This window comes from Equus przewalskii, chromosome 14 (assembly GCF_037783145.1).
Source record: "Equus przewalskii isolate Varuska chromosome 14, EquPr2, whole genome shotgun sequence".
NCBI classification, from domain to species: Eukaryota; Metazoa; Chordata; class Mammalia; order Perissodactyla; family Equidae; genus Equus; species Equus przewalskii.
This window is the reverse complement of record NC_091844.1, coordinates 69,196,130-69,213,790: the sequence shown is the minus strand read 5'-3', so window position 1 is coordinate 69,213,790 and position 17,661 is coordinate 69,196,130. Positions and strand designations below refer to the sequence as shown.

The window sequence follows — 17,661 nt, the reverse complement described above, 5'->3', positions numbered from 1 at the left end:
AAATAGACATTAGAACATTCTTTGCACCGTAATTTATAGGGTTTTAACCTCTATGAAGCTTTTTATACCAGAATCTTCTTAAATCTCATTATTGTTTCCCACAATTAACACATCCTCTCCTCTCCATAAAAAATAAAAAAAGGCTTTCTGTAACTTAAGACTGGGAAGTAGACACAGTTTTGGAATGATAAGATACTAAGGATACGCCATCAGGAGAGTAACCTTCCCACTGTGAGTGGTTGATTGGTTTTTCTGTTTTCCATCCAGAGGCCAGGCCGTGATGCTAACCTTTTTGCCCTCTACTCCTTCTCAGGGATGAGGATCAAGGCCGCCCCAGGGAGAGAAGCCCAAGGTGACCTGCCCTACATACCATCTGTATCATCCTCCAGGAAGCATAGGATGCCCTGACATGATCCAATCTGATTCTCATCTAAAGTTATAGGACCGCCCAGCAACCAGACCCCACCTGCACTGATACCATTTTAACGATTTTTTTCATGATCTTTCCTTTGTCTTGTAAAGAAATAACTCATATACCTATGCCTTATAAATTTAGCCCTAACCCTCAACGCACTGCAGCTCTTACTGCCCATGGGTCCTGTCCCCCATGCCTGCAGCTCTTACTGTCCATGGGTCCTGTCCCCATGTCTGCAGCTCTTACTGCCCATGGGTCCTGTCCCCCATGCCTGCAGCTCTTACTGTCCATGGGTCCTGTCCCCATGTCTGCAGCTCTTACTGCCCATAGGTCCTGTCCCCCATGCCTGCAGCTCTTTGCTGCCCATGGGCCCTGTCTCCATGCTACTCCATGCTATTCTCTGAATAAAAGAGCACTACTGCCAGACCTTGAGAGTCCAAGAAATCTTTCTTTCCACTCCTTGGCTCCCCGAGCCTGCATCATCAGGACCCAAAGTTTCCACCTTCCTCCACTGAGCAGAGCCAACAATGGTGGACAACCCTGGCTGGAAACTCTGATACCCGAGAGGTAGGAGGTGGAGAAGGGAGGAGGGTAAAGGGTTGAAAGGAACAAAGGATGGGGGGCAAAGAGGGGCCCCAGAGGGTGCTCTTTGCCGGCTGAGGGGTGGCCTGAGGGGAACCCTGAGAGTACACGATTGAGGTGGCTCTGGGGTGTTGGTGGGGGAGGGGAAGTTCATTCCTGCTGACCCCCTCCCCCGACCTGGGGCTATAGGGAGGGGCAACTGTATCACCTGGACTTGAAATTTAAAAAAATTCTGGGGAGAGGATTAGCCATCCCCTCCTCCACTCTCCAATCATCAGCAGAGAACTTGATCTTGCCAGGGTGGAAGACGAGGAGGAAAATGAGCCACAAAGAGACCAACTGACCAGCTGACCAGGGAGACTTTTTGGTAATTGACTATTCCGCCCTCTCCTTCCAAGATAAGGGAGATAATCCCCAGGTGGCTTCCTGAAAGCCATTGCAAGGAACAATGCTGCGTGTAACTCTACACCTCTGTCCTGAGAGAACTCGAGTCATGGTGCTTTGTGACCTGCTTCTGAGGGAGGGATCTGATCAGGCTGCCACAACATCTGCTGGGCGCTGGAGATGAGAGGCAGGGGGCCCCCTATTACTGCTCTTCTGGAACATCCTTTACCTTCCCTCAGCTCAGGTGGCAGAGATGGGACACAACCAGATAAGCATTTTGCGATCACTCCAGTGATGCATAGAGGATGAAGTGGAGGAGGCAATATGAGGGCAGGGAGACCAGATAGGAAGCGAGTGCAACATTGCAGTCGAGGCTCGGGGTCCAGGATCAGTGGCAGGGGAGATGATGGGGAGGTGAAAACTGGAGAGATATTTGGAGGTGAAAACGTATTAGGTCTTGGTTCCAGGAAGAGCAGGCAGGGAACAGACTGAAGACTCCATGACCCACCAAGGACGTCTCTGCCCAGTGCTGAGCTTTGCTCACTCTGATGGGGAAACTGCATATTCACAGGCAGGAGATCGTGGCTTCTCGCTCTTGAGATGCCAAGGTTCAGGACAGGGTTTGCACATGACATGCGTTCTAAACAGAAGAAACAAAGGGTGTGGGTGCACCATGGTCTCTTCACCACTTCGAGCCCTCAGGATCCTTCCTGGGCCTGAGTTCAGCTAAGGCCCCTCTCCTCTCACTAGCTGGGGGCGCTGGCTGAGGTCTTTCTAACTCAGCAAAGCCAAGTTCTCCAAGCCAGGGAAGTCTCTTCTGGTAGGTTTCCTTGCTTTATACATTGTACTTATTGGAAACAAGAGTAAATCCATATTTGCTTCCTCATGGCTCTCCCTCAAAGTGTGTTAACACTTGCAGTTGAGATGTGAATGAACCTGTCAGACACTGTCTTATCAGCTTAAATACAACAGTTCTGTTCAATTCAGAATATTTACAAAGCATTTGGAGGAAGAACATCTGATCCATTTAATACAAGCCTCTGGCAGGAAGCAGTCTGAAAGAGCTCTGCAAAACAAGTAGCAGGCAGTGAGCTGAAGATGAACAGGGACCAGAGGGAGCGACTGTCCGAAGGCTTAATTAGAGAGAACCTGGTTGCTCTGAGAGCTGCAGCTGGGCACCCTGGGGTTTGAACCCTGGCTCTGCCTTTGAATAATGGGTGACCTGGGGCAAGCTCCTTACCCTCCTCGCGCCTCAGTTTCTCCCCTCTGAAATGGAGTAATACCTATATTTGGACCATTGTAAGAATTACACTAACTTAAATGGAAAACACACATGCAGCTCCTAGTATAGTGCCTGGCACAGAGTAAACTTTCAAAAAATAATAGTTACATTAACTGCAACAACAATGCCATCATTTTCTATGTGCCCTTCTGTGTCAGGCTGGTGACACTGCAGAGGGAATGGTATGTGACTATGGGGGTCTTTGTTCTTTGGGATTTTTCTCTTTTAGCACATGGAGAAGCGAAGCCCTGAGCCAGTCCCTTGGAAAGGCCCTCAGATGCAGACACTGTGTTTGGGTTTTGATAGAGGTGAGGAGGTGACGTGCCCAAACCTCCAAGAAGTCCAGTGGCTTGAGGTTGTCTGAAACCCCAGGGCAGGGCCACTTGATACCGGAGCTAGTTCTCCAGCACCTGTGAAGATGGTCACCAACTGGATGAGAAGGAACTGAAGCAAGGGTTAAGGGAGACAAGGTATGTCCCGAGGAAATGTGACCAGATGTACCAGACACAAGGAAAGGTGCCATCTAGTCCATCAGACAGACGCCTGAGTGAGGTGAGGCGGGGCTGCCCTTACAGCAGGAGTGATGTGCATGGGACTTAGGAAATGGGCGTCAAAGACAACCGGTAACCTGGGACAGGGGGCTCACTCTGATTCTGGGGTCCAGTGTTGGCAACTAGGGCAGGAAGTACAGCGGCAGACAGGTGGGGTCTCCTGGAGGCTCTGTCCCCCTTGACCAGCAGCATACTTGCTAGGAATGTCCAGCAGCCTCCTGACCTATAACTGAGTCTTGTTAGTCCTCAGGGGAGGGTCTAGAGCAATAGATGGTCCCAGGGCCCTTCTTGCTTCCAGTTTATAAGTAAATACTAGGTACTTCTGGCTTGTACATTAGACTTCTGTGAGTTGTGTTAGTGTAATTCAGTCTCTCTGGCTCTGATCAACTCTGGGAGGAGAGAGAAAATTAAGGATGTGGCCCTGCAAAGCTGAGGATCAGGTGCAAGGCTGGGAGGGCTGCAGTGGGGCCCAGTTTCCCCGTGTGGCCCTCTCCCAGCAGCTACCAGCCATGCTCACGACCCGGCCTGCCTGCACCACGGCCACATCAACAGCCTTACAGCTTCAAACTCTCCCTATCTCGGCCATTTTGTCTCCAGTCTTAGAAACACACAAACAAAAAAAATTCAGTGTTAATTTCAGAAAATACAGAGAAGCAAAAAGAAGGAAAAAACACCAAAATTCTCAGCATCTGTAGATAACCAAGACTGACATTACTTCCAGCATTAAAATAATATAAAATAACAATTTCAAAAAACACACCAAAAAAATCTTTCTTCAGAGGCTCTTATCTTAACTGTTGGAACATTTTTTGGTGTGTAGTGCTACCTGATCTCGTTGTGGCTTTTCCAGGGCCCTCCCACTTTATGGAGTCCAGTGACAGACACAAAATCCTGGGAGGGCTCTGACCAGCGGAAGCAGAGTTCTCAAGCTTTTCTTTGGGTTTGTACCTCTCTACTTACGACACTTCTGTGAATACCTCCTATGAATAAGCTCGCTTTTGCAACTTACATTCAGCTTGTGGTTCTCTATGACCCCCAGATCTGCACCTCCACAGAGTCTACAATGCACATCTGGCCAGAGCCCCCACTAGAGCAGAGTCTGAAAGCCACGAGGGCTCCAGGCACCTACCTACCTGGTAATCCATGGGCCGCCCGGCACTTGGCTCCATCTTAATGTCTGGCTTGGATCTGAGGAGGAGAGAATATTGTCAGGCCTGGTATAAGGAGACTGCTTGCAGGAGGGGAGGAGGGCACTCGCAGTGGTTAGACCTTGGAGAAGGACAGAAGGACAGAATGATGGTCTTCAAACATTCCTGGACCACCAAACAGAATGAAGGTTAGTTGTTCTCAGAGGCCTCAACAGAGAGGACCAATGAAAGGCAGGAGTAACAGGGAGACAGACACTAGATGGACAGGTTCAAATATGGGCTGGGTGGCTCTGTGATTTCCCTAGGCCCCGGGGTGTTCAACGACCCAGGAACAGGACTGCAGTGGTTGTACTCTGCCTTGGCAGGGAGAGAGGTGAGAGAGACATCCAGGAAAAAAATGGGCAGGGTTAGGAAGAAGCTGCCCACAGGCCCTGATTCCTCCCCACCCAAAGTCTAGACACGGCAAGATGGGGCCTGCCTGACGGGGTACAGGTGGTCAGGGCTGCGGGGCACTGGCCCACTCACCGCTTGTTGGAGACATTGGTGGTGAGCGCTGTGACAGAGGCTAGAGACACTGTGTCAGGATCCAGCCCATCCCCCAGCCGAATGGCCAGGCGGTCAAGGTCGTCCATTTCCAGCACAGCTGGTTCATCTGGGGAAGAAGAAAGGCCGGTGGACTGTGCTGGACGGTGGGAGAGTGATTGCCTTCCCCCTTTTGCTTTGGTGTCCAGGAAGCTAAGAGCCAAATTCCAGGTTTCCTTGGTAGCATTTGCTTGGAATGTTACGGCCTGTATATCTGCAGTTTTTTTCTACTTAGTCTGGATCTCTGATCTTAACCAATATTATATCTGGTCTTGCTTTTTTATTTTAATTGAATGTAACTCTTTTACTGTATATTATTTATGTAAGAACTGAATATCCTCTGTGGAAGAAGGTAGGGAATAAAGAACCCACACCTATGTACCTCTCGTAACAATGCTACCATTTATTGAGTGGCTACTATGCACCGAGCACAATGCCAGGCACTCTATACACCTATCTCTAGTCCTCATAGCCACGTCCCGCCAAGACAGGCATTATTCTCATGTCACAGACGGGGAAACTGAGGCTTAGGGAGTAACTTATCCATGTAAAATAGCTGATGGACTTCAGAACCTAACCCTGTAGTGATGTGTATTAACCCAATGAGATGAAGAAATGACGATTCTGAGAAGCCACCCAAGGATGGTAGGTTTGGGCCTCAGCCAGCAGCTGCATCCTCTCCAATCTAGGAAGGAGAAAGGCACAGCTGGAACTGGCGTGGGGGTGAGAGAAGGGGGAGAGATTCTGGGGCCAGTGGGCCACACAGGAGATGCTGGGGAGGGAAGCTGGAGCCCTGGGGGTGGGCATGAGATCAACACACTTGAGTCAGAAAGCTACACACAGCTCCCTGATCCACTCCATCTCTCCCCTGTCTTCCCCCGGTCCCCTCTGCTTCCTCTTAAACATCTGCCTGGCCCCCTCCCCAGCCCACTCCTCCAGAGGGACCAGTGCCACAGCCCACTCCAGCCTCCCAGGGCCCACCCTGCCTCTCTCCCCCAGGGCCTTCCCTGCACCCGGTGAGAGGGTGTGGGGAAAAGGCAGGACAGTGAGTCTTGCCACCCAGTAAACATTCTCGGGACTCTGGTTTTCCCCTAGAAATAGGGAATTAGCCAAACAACTTTGGGTTTTTGTTATTCCCTTTTCTATTTAAACATCTCTAGGCTTCTGTGTGGAGAAAAAGAATGGGAGCGAAGAGGGCAGGAGGAGCCTTTCATAAACAGGCGCGCCAGGCACACGGCTGCGCTCAGTTCTAGACCAGCAGACAGACCGGTCCCACCCTCAGCTGAGAGCGCCCCCTTCTTGAGGACCACTATCAGACCTGGCTCCTCCGCCCGCCAATGGGAGGCCAGGCCCCGCCCAGGTGGCTCCGCCGGCCAATCGCAGGAGAGCCTGTTGGGCGCTGCCCGCGGAGGGGCGGGGCTTGGTCTCCATCAGGTGCGGAGAGACCGCCCGCCTGGACCCGGGCTGGGACCCGGGCTGGGGCGCGCGCCGTACCTTGTCTTTGGGGTTCCTCCTTGTGCGGCCGGTTCTTGCCGAGCTTCATGGCAGAGAACACGCTTCTCCCGGCTCTGTGAGGGGCCCGCCAGGATGAGGGGGAAGACATACAAACATAGAAGAGCAAAACCCGAGAGAACCCGTAAGAGAGAGATCCAAACCCCAGCCCCTCACCTGCTGGTCCCGAGAGAGATTATTGGGGGGCGAACTTCCTAACTTGGGAGCCATGAGGAAGAATTCGGGCAGAGGAAACCCTACCACTCCCTCCTTCCCCATGCCCTCACACCACCGAGGAGTAGGCCGAGCCCCAGCGACCAGAGAAGGTGGCATTCAGCTGGAAAGAACCGTTTAACTGGAGCCCCTGGGGGTCTTGGACTGATCTCAGCCCCCTCAGTCCAGTCTTAGAGCTCCAAGCTGCGTCCGTGCCCCCGAGCTCATCCTCTCTGTCCCTGCACCCCACTCAGCTGGTTGGAAAGAAACCAGAGGACCCGAGACAAAGCATCAGAACAGAAGGGCAGGAACAGGACTCAGAGGGGCAGAGGCCGAGGAGGAGGTGGAGATGTGGTTGAAACTAGCTGGTCACTTCCCACATGGCTGTGGTGCGCAAAGCCTGCCTTGTCTTTCCCCAGTCTCGCTGCTTCCTGGGATCCTCCTTGGTCCTCACTGAAAAGGAGGAGATGGTCCTTTTCTGTCTATCTTTGGTCCTGGCTTTGCCCCTTCTGTCTGTCCCCTCTCACTGCAGAATCCCCCGTCCACCAACACCCAGGAATGTATGGCAGGCTCTGTAGTTCCTACCTCTTCCTCTGGCTTGGTGTGGCCTTGTGCCCCCAGGTGAAGGGACTTGCAGTCAGGGGTGCTGAGGGAAGGGGGCAGGGGTCCTCACTGTCCCTTCAGTGATGTCCCTGCAGCGGAGCCTGTGGTCCCTGGCGCCAGGAGGGACCAGGAGTAGGATCAGCAGGGGGTAAAGTGCAATATTCCATTACCCCATGAATATTGCATGGGCCGGATACCTGACTCCCTCCACTTCCCGTTCTCCCTCCTCCTGGGTGTGGCCCTGTCATCCTGTAGGCCCAGGTGGGGCGAGCTGCAGACTCCAACCCTGAGCACACCCACAGCAGAGCCCACCCATCTTTGGGTCACGCATCTCCCTGTGGAGGCTTGACTATGGTTCCCAGGACCCACTGTTCTTTATGCTGGGCAATGTGAGATTGGGGAAAACCTCTCTGGCCTTGTAGAGATGGCCTAGAAACCTCAAGCCCCTCTACCGGGGTTGGGGAGCCAATTTCATCCCTCCAAACCTGGCCCTATCCTAGCCCCACACTTTTTCGTGACTCTTCATGTGCCAGGCAAGACGTGAAGGGATGTGTGTTGGTATCCCAGTGAGAGAGCAACCAGGAGCCACCCATTTCATGTGGCACCAACTCAGTTCAGGAAACACTAGTATGTTCGTAATTTCCTAAAAAGGCATGAGGTGGGTGAAAGAACGCTGGGGTAACAATGATGTGTCTGCACTAGCCGGCATCATGTTGTCTGGGATGGAGCAACGGGAAGAAAGTGAAAAAAAGGTACTCTAAAAAAGGAAAACTGATGCCTTTAGAATTGTTTAAAAAAATTTCCCCTCTTAATAAGGGATGATGCTATATATGTATGCCATATACATATGGAGCAACTACTGGGGGCCAAAGGCGTTTCCAGATATTTGCTCATTTTATCTTCAGAGCAATGCTGGGAGGGACATATGCTTCTCCTCACTCAGTGCAAGGAGGACTGAGGCTCAGAGAGTTGAGGTTGAAGCATACAGCTTCTGTCTCCATTGTGCCCATGTTTACAGAGAAGGGGCTCATTCAAAAATAACCTATGAGCATCAACACATTTTGGAAGAGATTGCTATGAACGTTAAATGACTGGTGACATAACATTGAACAGGTCAATGAACCATTAGAAACCATCGTGTGGTGGTGAGAAAGGGACCATTCTGCCTGGCTTAGGCTGAACCATCCTGTGGGATTGCTCTCTGCCTGGTGGCCTTAAGAGCAGGGGTACTGGCTGGACTCTGACCCCTGCAACAGGAAGCGTGCCTAGCGTGGATCCTCATGCCACTCCCCGTGTCAGTGTTTGGGATTCCTCACTGCTCTGACTGCCACTCTCCTGGATTACCCAGGAGTCTCCTGGAGGGCCCTGTGTTTGATTTATACAATCACTTCTTGGCCATTCCTGCGCTGTGCCATCCTTAGAGTCCCAAGCCCCACTTCATGGGGGTCTGTCCCCGGGATGCTGTCGCATGCAGCCTTCTCTGACACAGCCTTGCCCTCACATCATCCCCCTTTGCCCTGCTGACCCCGAGAAAAGTGCTCTGAGATGGCAGGTCAAAGCGATGTGTCTGGTCAGAAGCAAGCCTAGCCTGGAGAAGCCTGCTGCTAGGCATCCTGGGACAGGATCTGGCCCTGCTACCTGAGGCCCAGAGAAGGTTCAGGTAGCAGGGAATCAAGGCTTTCTGATGCTGGTTCCAAGGGCCTACTCAAGTGGAAAAGAGCTTCCCCTTGAGCAGACATGGCCCTTGAATTCCAAAGCCACCTTATTCCTTAAAACAAACATATTTGGAAGTGAAGATTGAGACTTTTTAAAAACTATACTTATCCATCCATTCTGTACCATACCCTGATGCAATTCAAAGGAGAAACCCCTCTCCCCAACCCTGCATGATTTTAACCATCTCAAGTAGATAGGTTCACTGCTGGAACTCTCGTGTGTCTGGGGGTATCTCTAAATGATGATTCGCCCCTTTAGGAAAAATACAGAATATGTAGGTTAAATGCAATTTCCAGAATTCTTACTATAGGCTCTGTGCCTCTGTCTGTTCCTCCTAGGCTCACTCTTCAATTCATCTGAACTGTGGGCAGTAGAGCGTGATGTCATCGGCTATCATTGCCCTTTGTCATTTTCTGATGGATGACACATCAGAAGTTCACTATGGAAGAAACCTTTTCTTCCCATCACAGCACTGGCTCCTGGAAAGCACTGTGCCTGCTTCTCTTGGCAAAGGGTACAGGTTATTTTTGAAATACGTGTTAACTTCATCAGGGAATTTTGAAGATTATCTACTTGCATTAAAGAGTTAGATTTCAAAAAAATGCAATTTGTTGATTAGGTTACTGGTGTACTGAGAATTTTCTTTTAAATGAAGTTCTACATTTGGTCTAGTTGGGTTCCCCAATTACTGAAGATATAATTCGATGAGAAATAGACAAAGAAAACAAACCAATAGTCAACTCAGTGAAAAACTACTTTGCAACCAAGTGGCTCCTTATTCACGGATGACATGAGGAGCCAGCGGAGGTGGGCCTTGTGGACTCTCTGAGGATTAGTCATCACCTCTGGGCTTGCCCATTGCTGGGTTCAATGCCATCAGAATGATACGCACTTACAATTTAGACTGCTACTTCTCTCTAGAGAAAAGATTTTAAAGTTAGTTCACTCACTGTAAACTTTTTCATTTACGGGTCTGATGATTTCTTTGCTAGTTCCTTGGCTCAGAGCTAGAAGGACGTCGTTGTGGTTGGGTGATGTACTCAAGGTCCTAGGGGAGAGCTCGGCATTCATAATGACCTGGGAACATTGGCCAAGCTAAATTTAGTGAGCTGGGTGTTTCATGAATTTGGAGCTATGTATTATTCTGGAGGTAGTGACTTAGAGCAATGTGGCTGCCCAGGGCTTCTCCCCCCTGACTGCCTTCAGTCAGAACTGTCTGGGCTCACGAGCTCAGGCCTCAGGTAATCGGGAGAAACAAACTCCTGCCTAAGAGAAACACAGTCTGTGGTACTTCTCTGCATTGTTTAAATGGCCAAATTTTCAAAACTTGGGGAATAGTCTCCAAGGGCCTGTGATGGGTTTATTTCTCCTGTTTTCCATGCCCCAAGTACAGGTAATTTCATAATTGCAGCCTTCACAGTCATCTTTCAAAGTGTGTTGAATTTCAGACGTGTTAGTTTAAGATATCTTCCTACATCTGGGCAGGACAGGTTGACCCTTCATACAGAACCTGTCTCCAAACGGGCCTGCTTGCTCATGCATCCTTGTCACACCAGCCGGCTTGAGAGACCCTCGTGTACTTAGCCCCAGATTTGCCAGGGAAGCTGGCTCCTCAGCTCTCCCTGGTGGCCCAACCCCTTGCAAGGCTCAAGCCAACAGCATCATGGAGATAGGTTTTCCCGTCTCCCCAGGTGAACCTGTCCCTGAATCTCAAGTCCTCATAGGGAGCATGAGCTTTTTCATGGCCTGAATCTTAAGTTTTCCCAACTGCAACTTACACCTGTCTCCACGTATGCCTCCTCAGTGGAGAGAGAAACCAGCCAGCTTTGCCACATGCTAACCTTTCAGAGATGTAAAACTGTTTCCACAGTTTTTATTCTCCAGGGTAAAGAGTTTCAACTTGTTGAATCTCTTCTTAGAAATCCCATTTTCCTACCCTTTCCATCATCCTAAGGCTCTACACATTAAAATAAGAATAATAAATGCTAGTTTACTTTATTTCATATGTTAATTGGCGATGGCAAGACGTTAGGATGGGGTCGTGCTAGGGAACCAGCATTTACTGTGGGCCTACTGTGTGCTTGCACTCTGAGGCAGCTCTTAGTCTGCCTGTGGCCAGTCTGAATCCCTGGGGTCTAGCCCAGGACAGACTGGGGAGCTGGAAATCAAGAAGGGCTTTACAGCCTCACTGCTCTCAGACAAGGAGCCCGGGGGATGGACAGGTTATCCGTGTCTCATCTAGGCCTTTTTTTTTTAGTGTCCATGCAGAAACCTGACCCCTTGAAACCATTCCCTAAAGAGGGACCCGCAGCTCAGCATCTGCCATCATTTCCCACACCCTCGAGGATGCGACTCCCTGGCTTCCTCTCCAAGCTGGGCACATGGTCTGCCTGAGGCTTCTTTTCTTGCTCAGAACCTGGCAAACTCCTTGACCCTTCAGGTCTCCGTGCCTGAGCTCTCCCCATGCCATACCAGTGCCGTGGTATCATGCTTTTGCTCGTGTGTAACAAGTGGGAGTTGGAACTCGATATGCTCTTGTTAAAGCAATGAGGCTGTGAGCCCCTGGGATCTTAACGCGAGCAGATACCCCAAGTCCATGCCACTGTTGCTTACTTCAGACCCCTATACACACAGTCCTGATGTCCCCATGATGTCCTCGTATCAACTAATTTTTAACTTCCGGGACCCCAGTTTTGGGCAAACCTCTCATCATCTCTGGGGCTCAGTTTCCATACCTGGAAAATAAAGAGCACATTCCTGGCTTTTCAGCTCTACTGGTGTGTTTGGAAAATTAAATTAAATTTAGACTACCATCAAGTGCTCTAAAGTCCAGGGCCTATTGTAAACTCTGGGTAGGAAGTTAGATTCCCTGTGTTTTAGTCCCAGCTCTGCCTCTATTCTGGGGCAGGTCACTTTCCCTCTCTGGGACGCAGATTTGTCATTTGTAAAAAAGGGCATTGGACCAGAGGCCCCTTCCAGCATGGTCAGCTTGACTACCACTGCCCTTGTGAATTCCCCGTGATGCTAGAGAGTCCTTGAGATGACCTGTGCTTCTGGGGGAGTCTGTGAGACCTCCTCATCAGCCCAGGCCTTAAGCCTTTACAATTCCTTGTGGCCGGCCCCCTCATCTGCTGCCCCCTCTTCCTCTCCTCTCCCAGACAACGCCTGATTGCTCCACCCCCTAGGAGGCCTTTGGGGGAATGCAGATGGTGAAGACCACCAGAGAGGGGTCACCTCTCCTTAGCTTTCTGGGGCTTCATGCTCTGGCCACCCACTGTGGTCACTCCATGCTCAGAGTTTGTCCTCCTTGGGCCTCCAGGGCTGCATGTCCACCTGCCCAGCCCTGCCTTGACTCTGTGGGGGCAGGCGGCTTCTTGGGCCTCCCCCACGCCTTTGCCTTCAGTCACACCCTCCCTCACAGGGAAGCCTGAGGGCCTGACCCACGGGAGAGGGGAGTGGAACAGGGGAGTGGAGGAGGATTAAGACACTGAAAGGAGGGAAGAGGGAGTGGAAACCAGAAGGCCCGGCCACCTGCCCACCCCCACCCTAACACTCGCTGTCCCTCACCCCCCATGGCCAGATGGAGAGACCTCCCTCGCCGTGCCATCCCTCTGTGCTGGCTCCAGCAGGACAGCCCATGCCTAAGCCCTCCGAGTTGGGCCATCCCGACATCCACACCCTGTGGTGAGGAGCCTTTGAGCCCCATGGGCTCTGCCCTGGCCTGGGACACCTACTTGTGCTCGCCATCTCTGCCTCCCTTGGTCTTCTCTCTGCCTTTGCTGAGTAGGGGAAGAAATGAGGAGACAAGGGGATGTGTGTGAGAGGCTGTGGACCAGAGACACTCACAGACTTAGCCCCTGGCCCTGCTGACCCCACACTTCCCAGGGTCCTCCTTCTCCCAGGGACCCCTTGCTCCCATAGCCTCTCACTTCAGCATGCCTAGGCCTGCTGGGCAGGGATCAAGGGCCCAGGGCTCTGCCCTGGGGAGAGAAGGGAGGGGCTCACACGGTGGGGCTGGGTGGCGACTATCCCAATCTCAAGGCCAGGTCTGGTGATTTCTGAATGTGGGTCACAGGTGCTTCAGGGAACACAAGGTTAGATGAGCGTGGAGGGTGCCCCTCCAGTGGGCAGCTCCCAGGCTCTGAGGGCCCCTCAGAAGAAAGGTGGGCCAAGGAGGTTCTGGGCATGTGGTGGTAGGTGAGCTACTGCTCCAGGGCTCAGAGCATGGCAAGAACTGTGCTCCTCTCCCTCTTTAGAAAGGCTCCTGGAAAACCCTTCTGGAAATTTCTCTCGATGCTTGCCTGGTGCTGTGGCCATGAGGATGAAGAAGAGAAAGCAAATGACAATTAGTGATTTTTTTCCCCTGCTCACATTCTGTCCCGGCACCGACCTTGCCCAGGTAGATGACTCCATGCCCTGACAGCTCAGGACCCGAAGGCCTAGATAGACCACAGCTGAAGTCCAGCTTTGGCCAGCTCTCCTTTCCATTAGGCAAGCTGGTCAGTTTGCAATTCTTTTCAAACAGGTTAACATCAGCCAGGACTCTGGCTGCTAAAATTGGCTGAGACCATGGAGCAGAGAACAGCTGGCTGCAGAGAAGGGGAGACTGTCTCCGCAGCCCTGCTCTGGCCCCAGGCCCTGCTGGTCCATGGGCCGCCACTGACACCCACTGGCAGCTGCATGGGGCTTGCCCCAATGGAGCAGGGGCACCAATGAGCTTTCCAGAATGAGGGCCAAATGGATGTGCTGGCCCCACCTCGACATTAATCCAAGCAGGGCTGCCTTTCTCTGAATCATCAATCCAGGTTTTGAGGGAAATTAGTTGGTTAGTTAGTTAGTTAATTTATTAATTATTATTATTATTATTTTTTTAAAGATTGGCACCTGGGCTGACAACTGTTGCCAATCTTTTTTTTTTTCTGCTTTATCTCCCCAAACCCCCCCCGTACACAGTTGTATATCTTAGTTGCATCTCCTTCTGGTTGTGGGATGTGGGACACCGCCTCAACGTGGCCTGACGAGCAGTGCCATGTCCGCGCCCAGGATCCGAACCCTGGGCCGCCGTAGCGGAGTGCATGAACTTAACCACTTGGCCATGGATCCGGCCCCAATTATTATTTTTTAAAGAGCTCTATGACCCTGAAAAATTTGAAAATCCTTGCAATTGAGGAACCAGAAGGGGAAGTGTATCACCTGCGAGCAGGTAGGTGTGGGGCGAGAAGATGGAATTTGTGCACCTGAACGATAAAAGGTGATGCTTTTTCTCTTTCCCTTTGTGTTTAGCCCTGAAACTGCAGAGATGTGTCAGACTGGCCCAGTGGGGACTTTCAGGCACACAGCAGGCCAGAGCATGTACTGTAACCCGGGCACACAGCACGCACCACTGGCACATGCTCAGCTTGCCCCCTCCGCACACACTCCAGGCTTCCAGGCTGACAAGGGGTCCACATAGGCCCACACTCTGAGTGCGGACATGGAGAAGGGAAAAGGATACTCTTTCTGTGAAAAAATATTACTCTGATGATTTTACTACAACCACGATTACGACAACTACCAGCATGAATAATAACTGTGAGGCCATGTGCTGAGAACTCTAACACGCCTTGACATACTGCATCCATCATCTCACGAGGTGGCTGTTGTCATTATCCTATTTTCCAAACGAGGGATTGAGGCTCAGCCTGCCCTCAGTCACTCAGCTGCAAGAGGTGGGGTGGGGGTTGACCTTGCGGAGTCCTTCCTCCTAGGGGACCTTTCCGCAAAGCCCTGGATGGGCCTGACTTTCCTCCTAGGGTCCACATTGTGTTTCCAGTGTTCCAGCCTGGCCGGGTAGCTTCTGTTCCTCAATCAGTGTTTGCTCTCTATGAGCCCTTGTCTCTTGGCCTTGGCTTCACGCCACCTCTTCCTCAAGCTCCCACTCCCGTGGCTCCCTGTCACCCGTAAAAGCTGTCACAGGGCGGAGGATCAATATGGCGGCCTGCTGGGGAGCTCCAGGGTTTGCTGGGACCTAAGTGCTTCATGGCACCAGGCCTCACTTGGGCAGTCAGCCCTGGGTGGGGAGTGGGAGGGAACCCCAACCTCAGGTGAAGCAGCAGCTGGGTTGAGAGGAGTCTCCTGAGCACCATTTCACCCAAATCCCAGCATGGCCCTGACCCTGGCTCCTTGGAGCTGCTGCACCTCTGGAGCTCAGCCTGATGGAGGGCAGCTGGGGAGGGGCCACTGGACCTGATAAAGCAGTACTCTATGGGTGAGGCTGGGTGTCCCGAGCCCATCCACATAGGCTTGTGCACACTGCTCGGGCCCCAGGCAGAGGAGGGAGGTACCCAGCTTCCACGGGTCTCTCCTGGCGAGGAAGAATGATCCATAAGGAGAACAAGAAAAATGGCCCCCACTCCTACCTACCTCCAGATGAGACCTGGCAGAGAGGAGCCCTGCAGGACCCCCTACATTCCCAGGGACACCAGGAGGGGAGGCTGGGCAACAGAAGGAGGTGGGGCCATGGAGGGCAGGAGGGCCAGGCAGGTGGAGAAAAGGAGGAGAGAGAGTCTCAGAACGCAAGGAGTTGGTGGGAAAGCCCGGGTCTCAGCAGGGCAGCCGTGGGATGAAAGCTGTGGGATGAAAGCCGGGGCTCCTTTCTCTGTTCTTCCCGAGATGTGGCTCCGAGAGCCGCCGCCGCAGAACCCAGAAACCAGCAGCATGTGCCGCTCCCCAGCCTCATGCAGGGGGAGCGGGTGTGTGCATGTGAGTGTGTGCAAACACCCAGGCACTTGTGTGTGTGTGTGTGTGTGTGAGAGCACGTGTGTTTAGGGCCAAAGTCTCCTCTCTTCAGAGACTGCAGCAGATGTATACTGACATACAAGGGCCCAGAACCCTGATTTTGTGCTTCTGAGAGCAGAGCACCCCTGGAGTTAGTAATTCATTCCTTCTCTGCAGCACTGACAGCTGGGGGAGGTGAGGGGAACGCTGTGACGCTCCAGCTGTGGGCAGCGTTTGTGGGAAGGGCCCTTGGTATAGGGGTGGCCAGAGCTGAGAGGGAGCTTGGCAACAGGGCCTGGGTCAAAAGGTCAGATACTGCTCAGGGTAGAAAATGTTGGGGGTGGGTAACATGGTGACTGGGAAGAGGGAGGAGGAAGGAAACAGACATCTGCTGAGCACAGACCACAAGCCAGGCACTGCACTGGGCGACTCATATGTAGTATCTCATTTAATCCCAACACTCCTGTGAGGTGTCAGGGACCCCCATCCTACAGATGGGAAAGTGGGGCTCCAAAGAGCAGAGCTGGGACTTGAGCCCTGTGGTCTCCATGGCGCCACATGGCTCCTGGCACATTCCTGGGGGTATTTTGCAGAGTTGTCAAATGAGAGGTCTCTGCTTTGGGGACAGGGACTGGAGAAATAGGCAGAGTGGCTCAGAGGACATGCAGCTACCAGGGCCTGCGAGGGATGAACCGTGGGAGGAAAGGCTAATAGTGGTGCAGGTTGGGGGGTGGGGCTGCTCACGCAGAGCTGCCAGCAGACAGCCCCTGAGGTGGAATGGGCACAACTTGGGCAGATACTTAAGGCCTTGGGAGTGAGTGCCCTTAAGGAGAGGAGCCTCTGCAAAGGTCCCTTCCCGGGGAGTGGTGAAGGCAGATGTCAGGAGCACAGCTAGGGGGGACCCAGGCCCTGGAGGGAGAGGCATGGGGTCACCAGAGGACCTCCCCACATCAGCCTCCTTTGCCATTCATGGAAGAGTCCCTGCCAGTGCCGCTCAGGGACTGGCTGCTCGGAGGCTGTTTCCTGCCCACTTACTCCACCAGGACACCATCCCCCTTAGAAGCACTCCACCGAGCCACGTCAGGCAGGAGGACCGGGTCCTCACGCCACACCCCTGTAGGCCAGAGGACCAGGTGAGACAGCTGCTTGTCGGCAAAGAGGTTTTCCTCTGGCTGGTTATGGGCTGAAGGAGAGACAAGAGGGGCACCCTGTAGATGGAGCGCCTTGATCTACAAAGGCCTGGGCCTTCCCAGGAGGGGTGGAGGGCAGGGAGCAGATGTGAGGGAAGGGGGACTGACTGGGGGTCAGAAGGTGGGCACAGACACCCCTTCCCTCTCCTTGTCCCTTTGTTGGCCAAGTCCCTTCTGGAGGGTTCTCTGGCCCAGAAGACAGTGACTTCCTCCCAGACCCCAGGGCTGATGGGCCTGGCCGGCCAGGCTCTTAGGTGATGAGGGTGAGACTTACCACCTGGGGCTTTGAGGCCAACCACCAGGCTCCCCTCAGAACCTCAGCACTCCTTGACCCAGATCTCACTGGCCCCGTATAGGCAGCCAGAATCAAACTGCAAGAAAAGCCCAAATTCTCTAAACCATTCACTTTCTCCTCACCAGCAAATGGCCCATCCGTCCCTCCCTCTCGCTGGCATGCTGGCTGCATGGCTTAGCCTGGCAATGGCACCCACCACCAGGGTGCTCGCAGGGTCTGGACTGGCAGCCGGGAAATTGTGCACACAGCCCCGCCAACGCAGGGCAGTGGAAGACAAGCAAGACAGGAGCTCTGGTGGGGGTTGTCTCCCTCTCCCAATTCCTGGTCCCGGGGTAAAACCCCTTCTCCTGCCCCTGCTTCCTGCTGCTGCCCCAGGAGAACCATAGGAAGGTTAGGAGAGGTGGGAAAGCCAGGCCACAGCTGTGAGGAAGGATGGGAGGAGCCCTCTGCATC

General features: G+C 52.7%; 1 protein-coding gene across 12 annotated transcripts in view; it reads right to left on the bottom strand.

Annotated features, from left to right (window-relative positions):
- Nucleotides 1-17,661, bottom strand: part of OTOF (otoferlin) — a 99,162-nt gene that overhangs the window by 35,459 nt on the left and 46,042 nt on the right. For 7 of the 12 annotated variants that reach the window (XM_070573067.1, XM_070573072.1, XM_070573068.1 and 4 more), the window contains exons 6-9: nucleotides 12,702-12,746; nucleotides 6,439-6,512; nucleotides 4,888-5,014; nucleotides 4,348-4,402 (exon numbers count right to left, since the gene is read on the bottom strand). In XM_070573067.1, the coding sequence (XP_070429168.1) occupies nucleotides 4,348-4,402; nucleotides 4,888-5,014; nucleotides 6,439-6,512; nucleotides 12,702-12,746 (301 nt within the window). The remainder of the gene's footprint in view (nucleotides 1-4,347; nucleotides 4,403-4,887; nucleotides 5,015-6,438; nucleotides 6,513-12,701; nucleotides 12,747-17,661) is intronic. The other 5 variants (XM_070573074.1, XM_070573069.1, XM_070573075.1 and 2 more) reach the window with 1 other exon arrangement.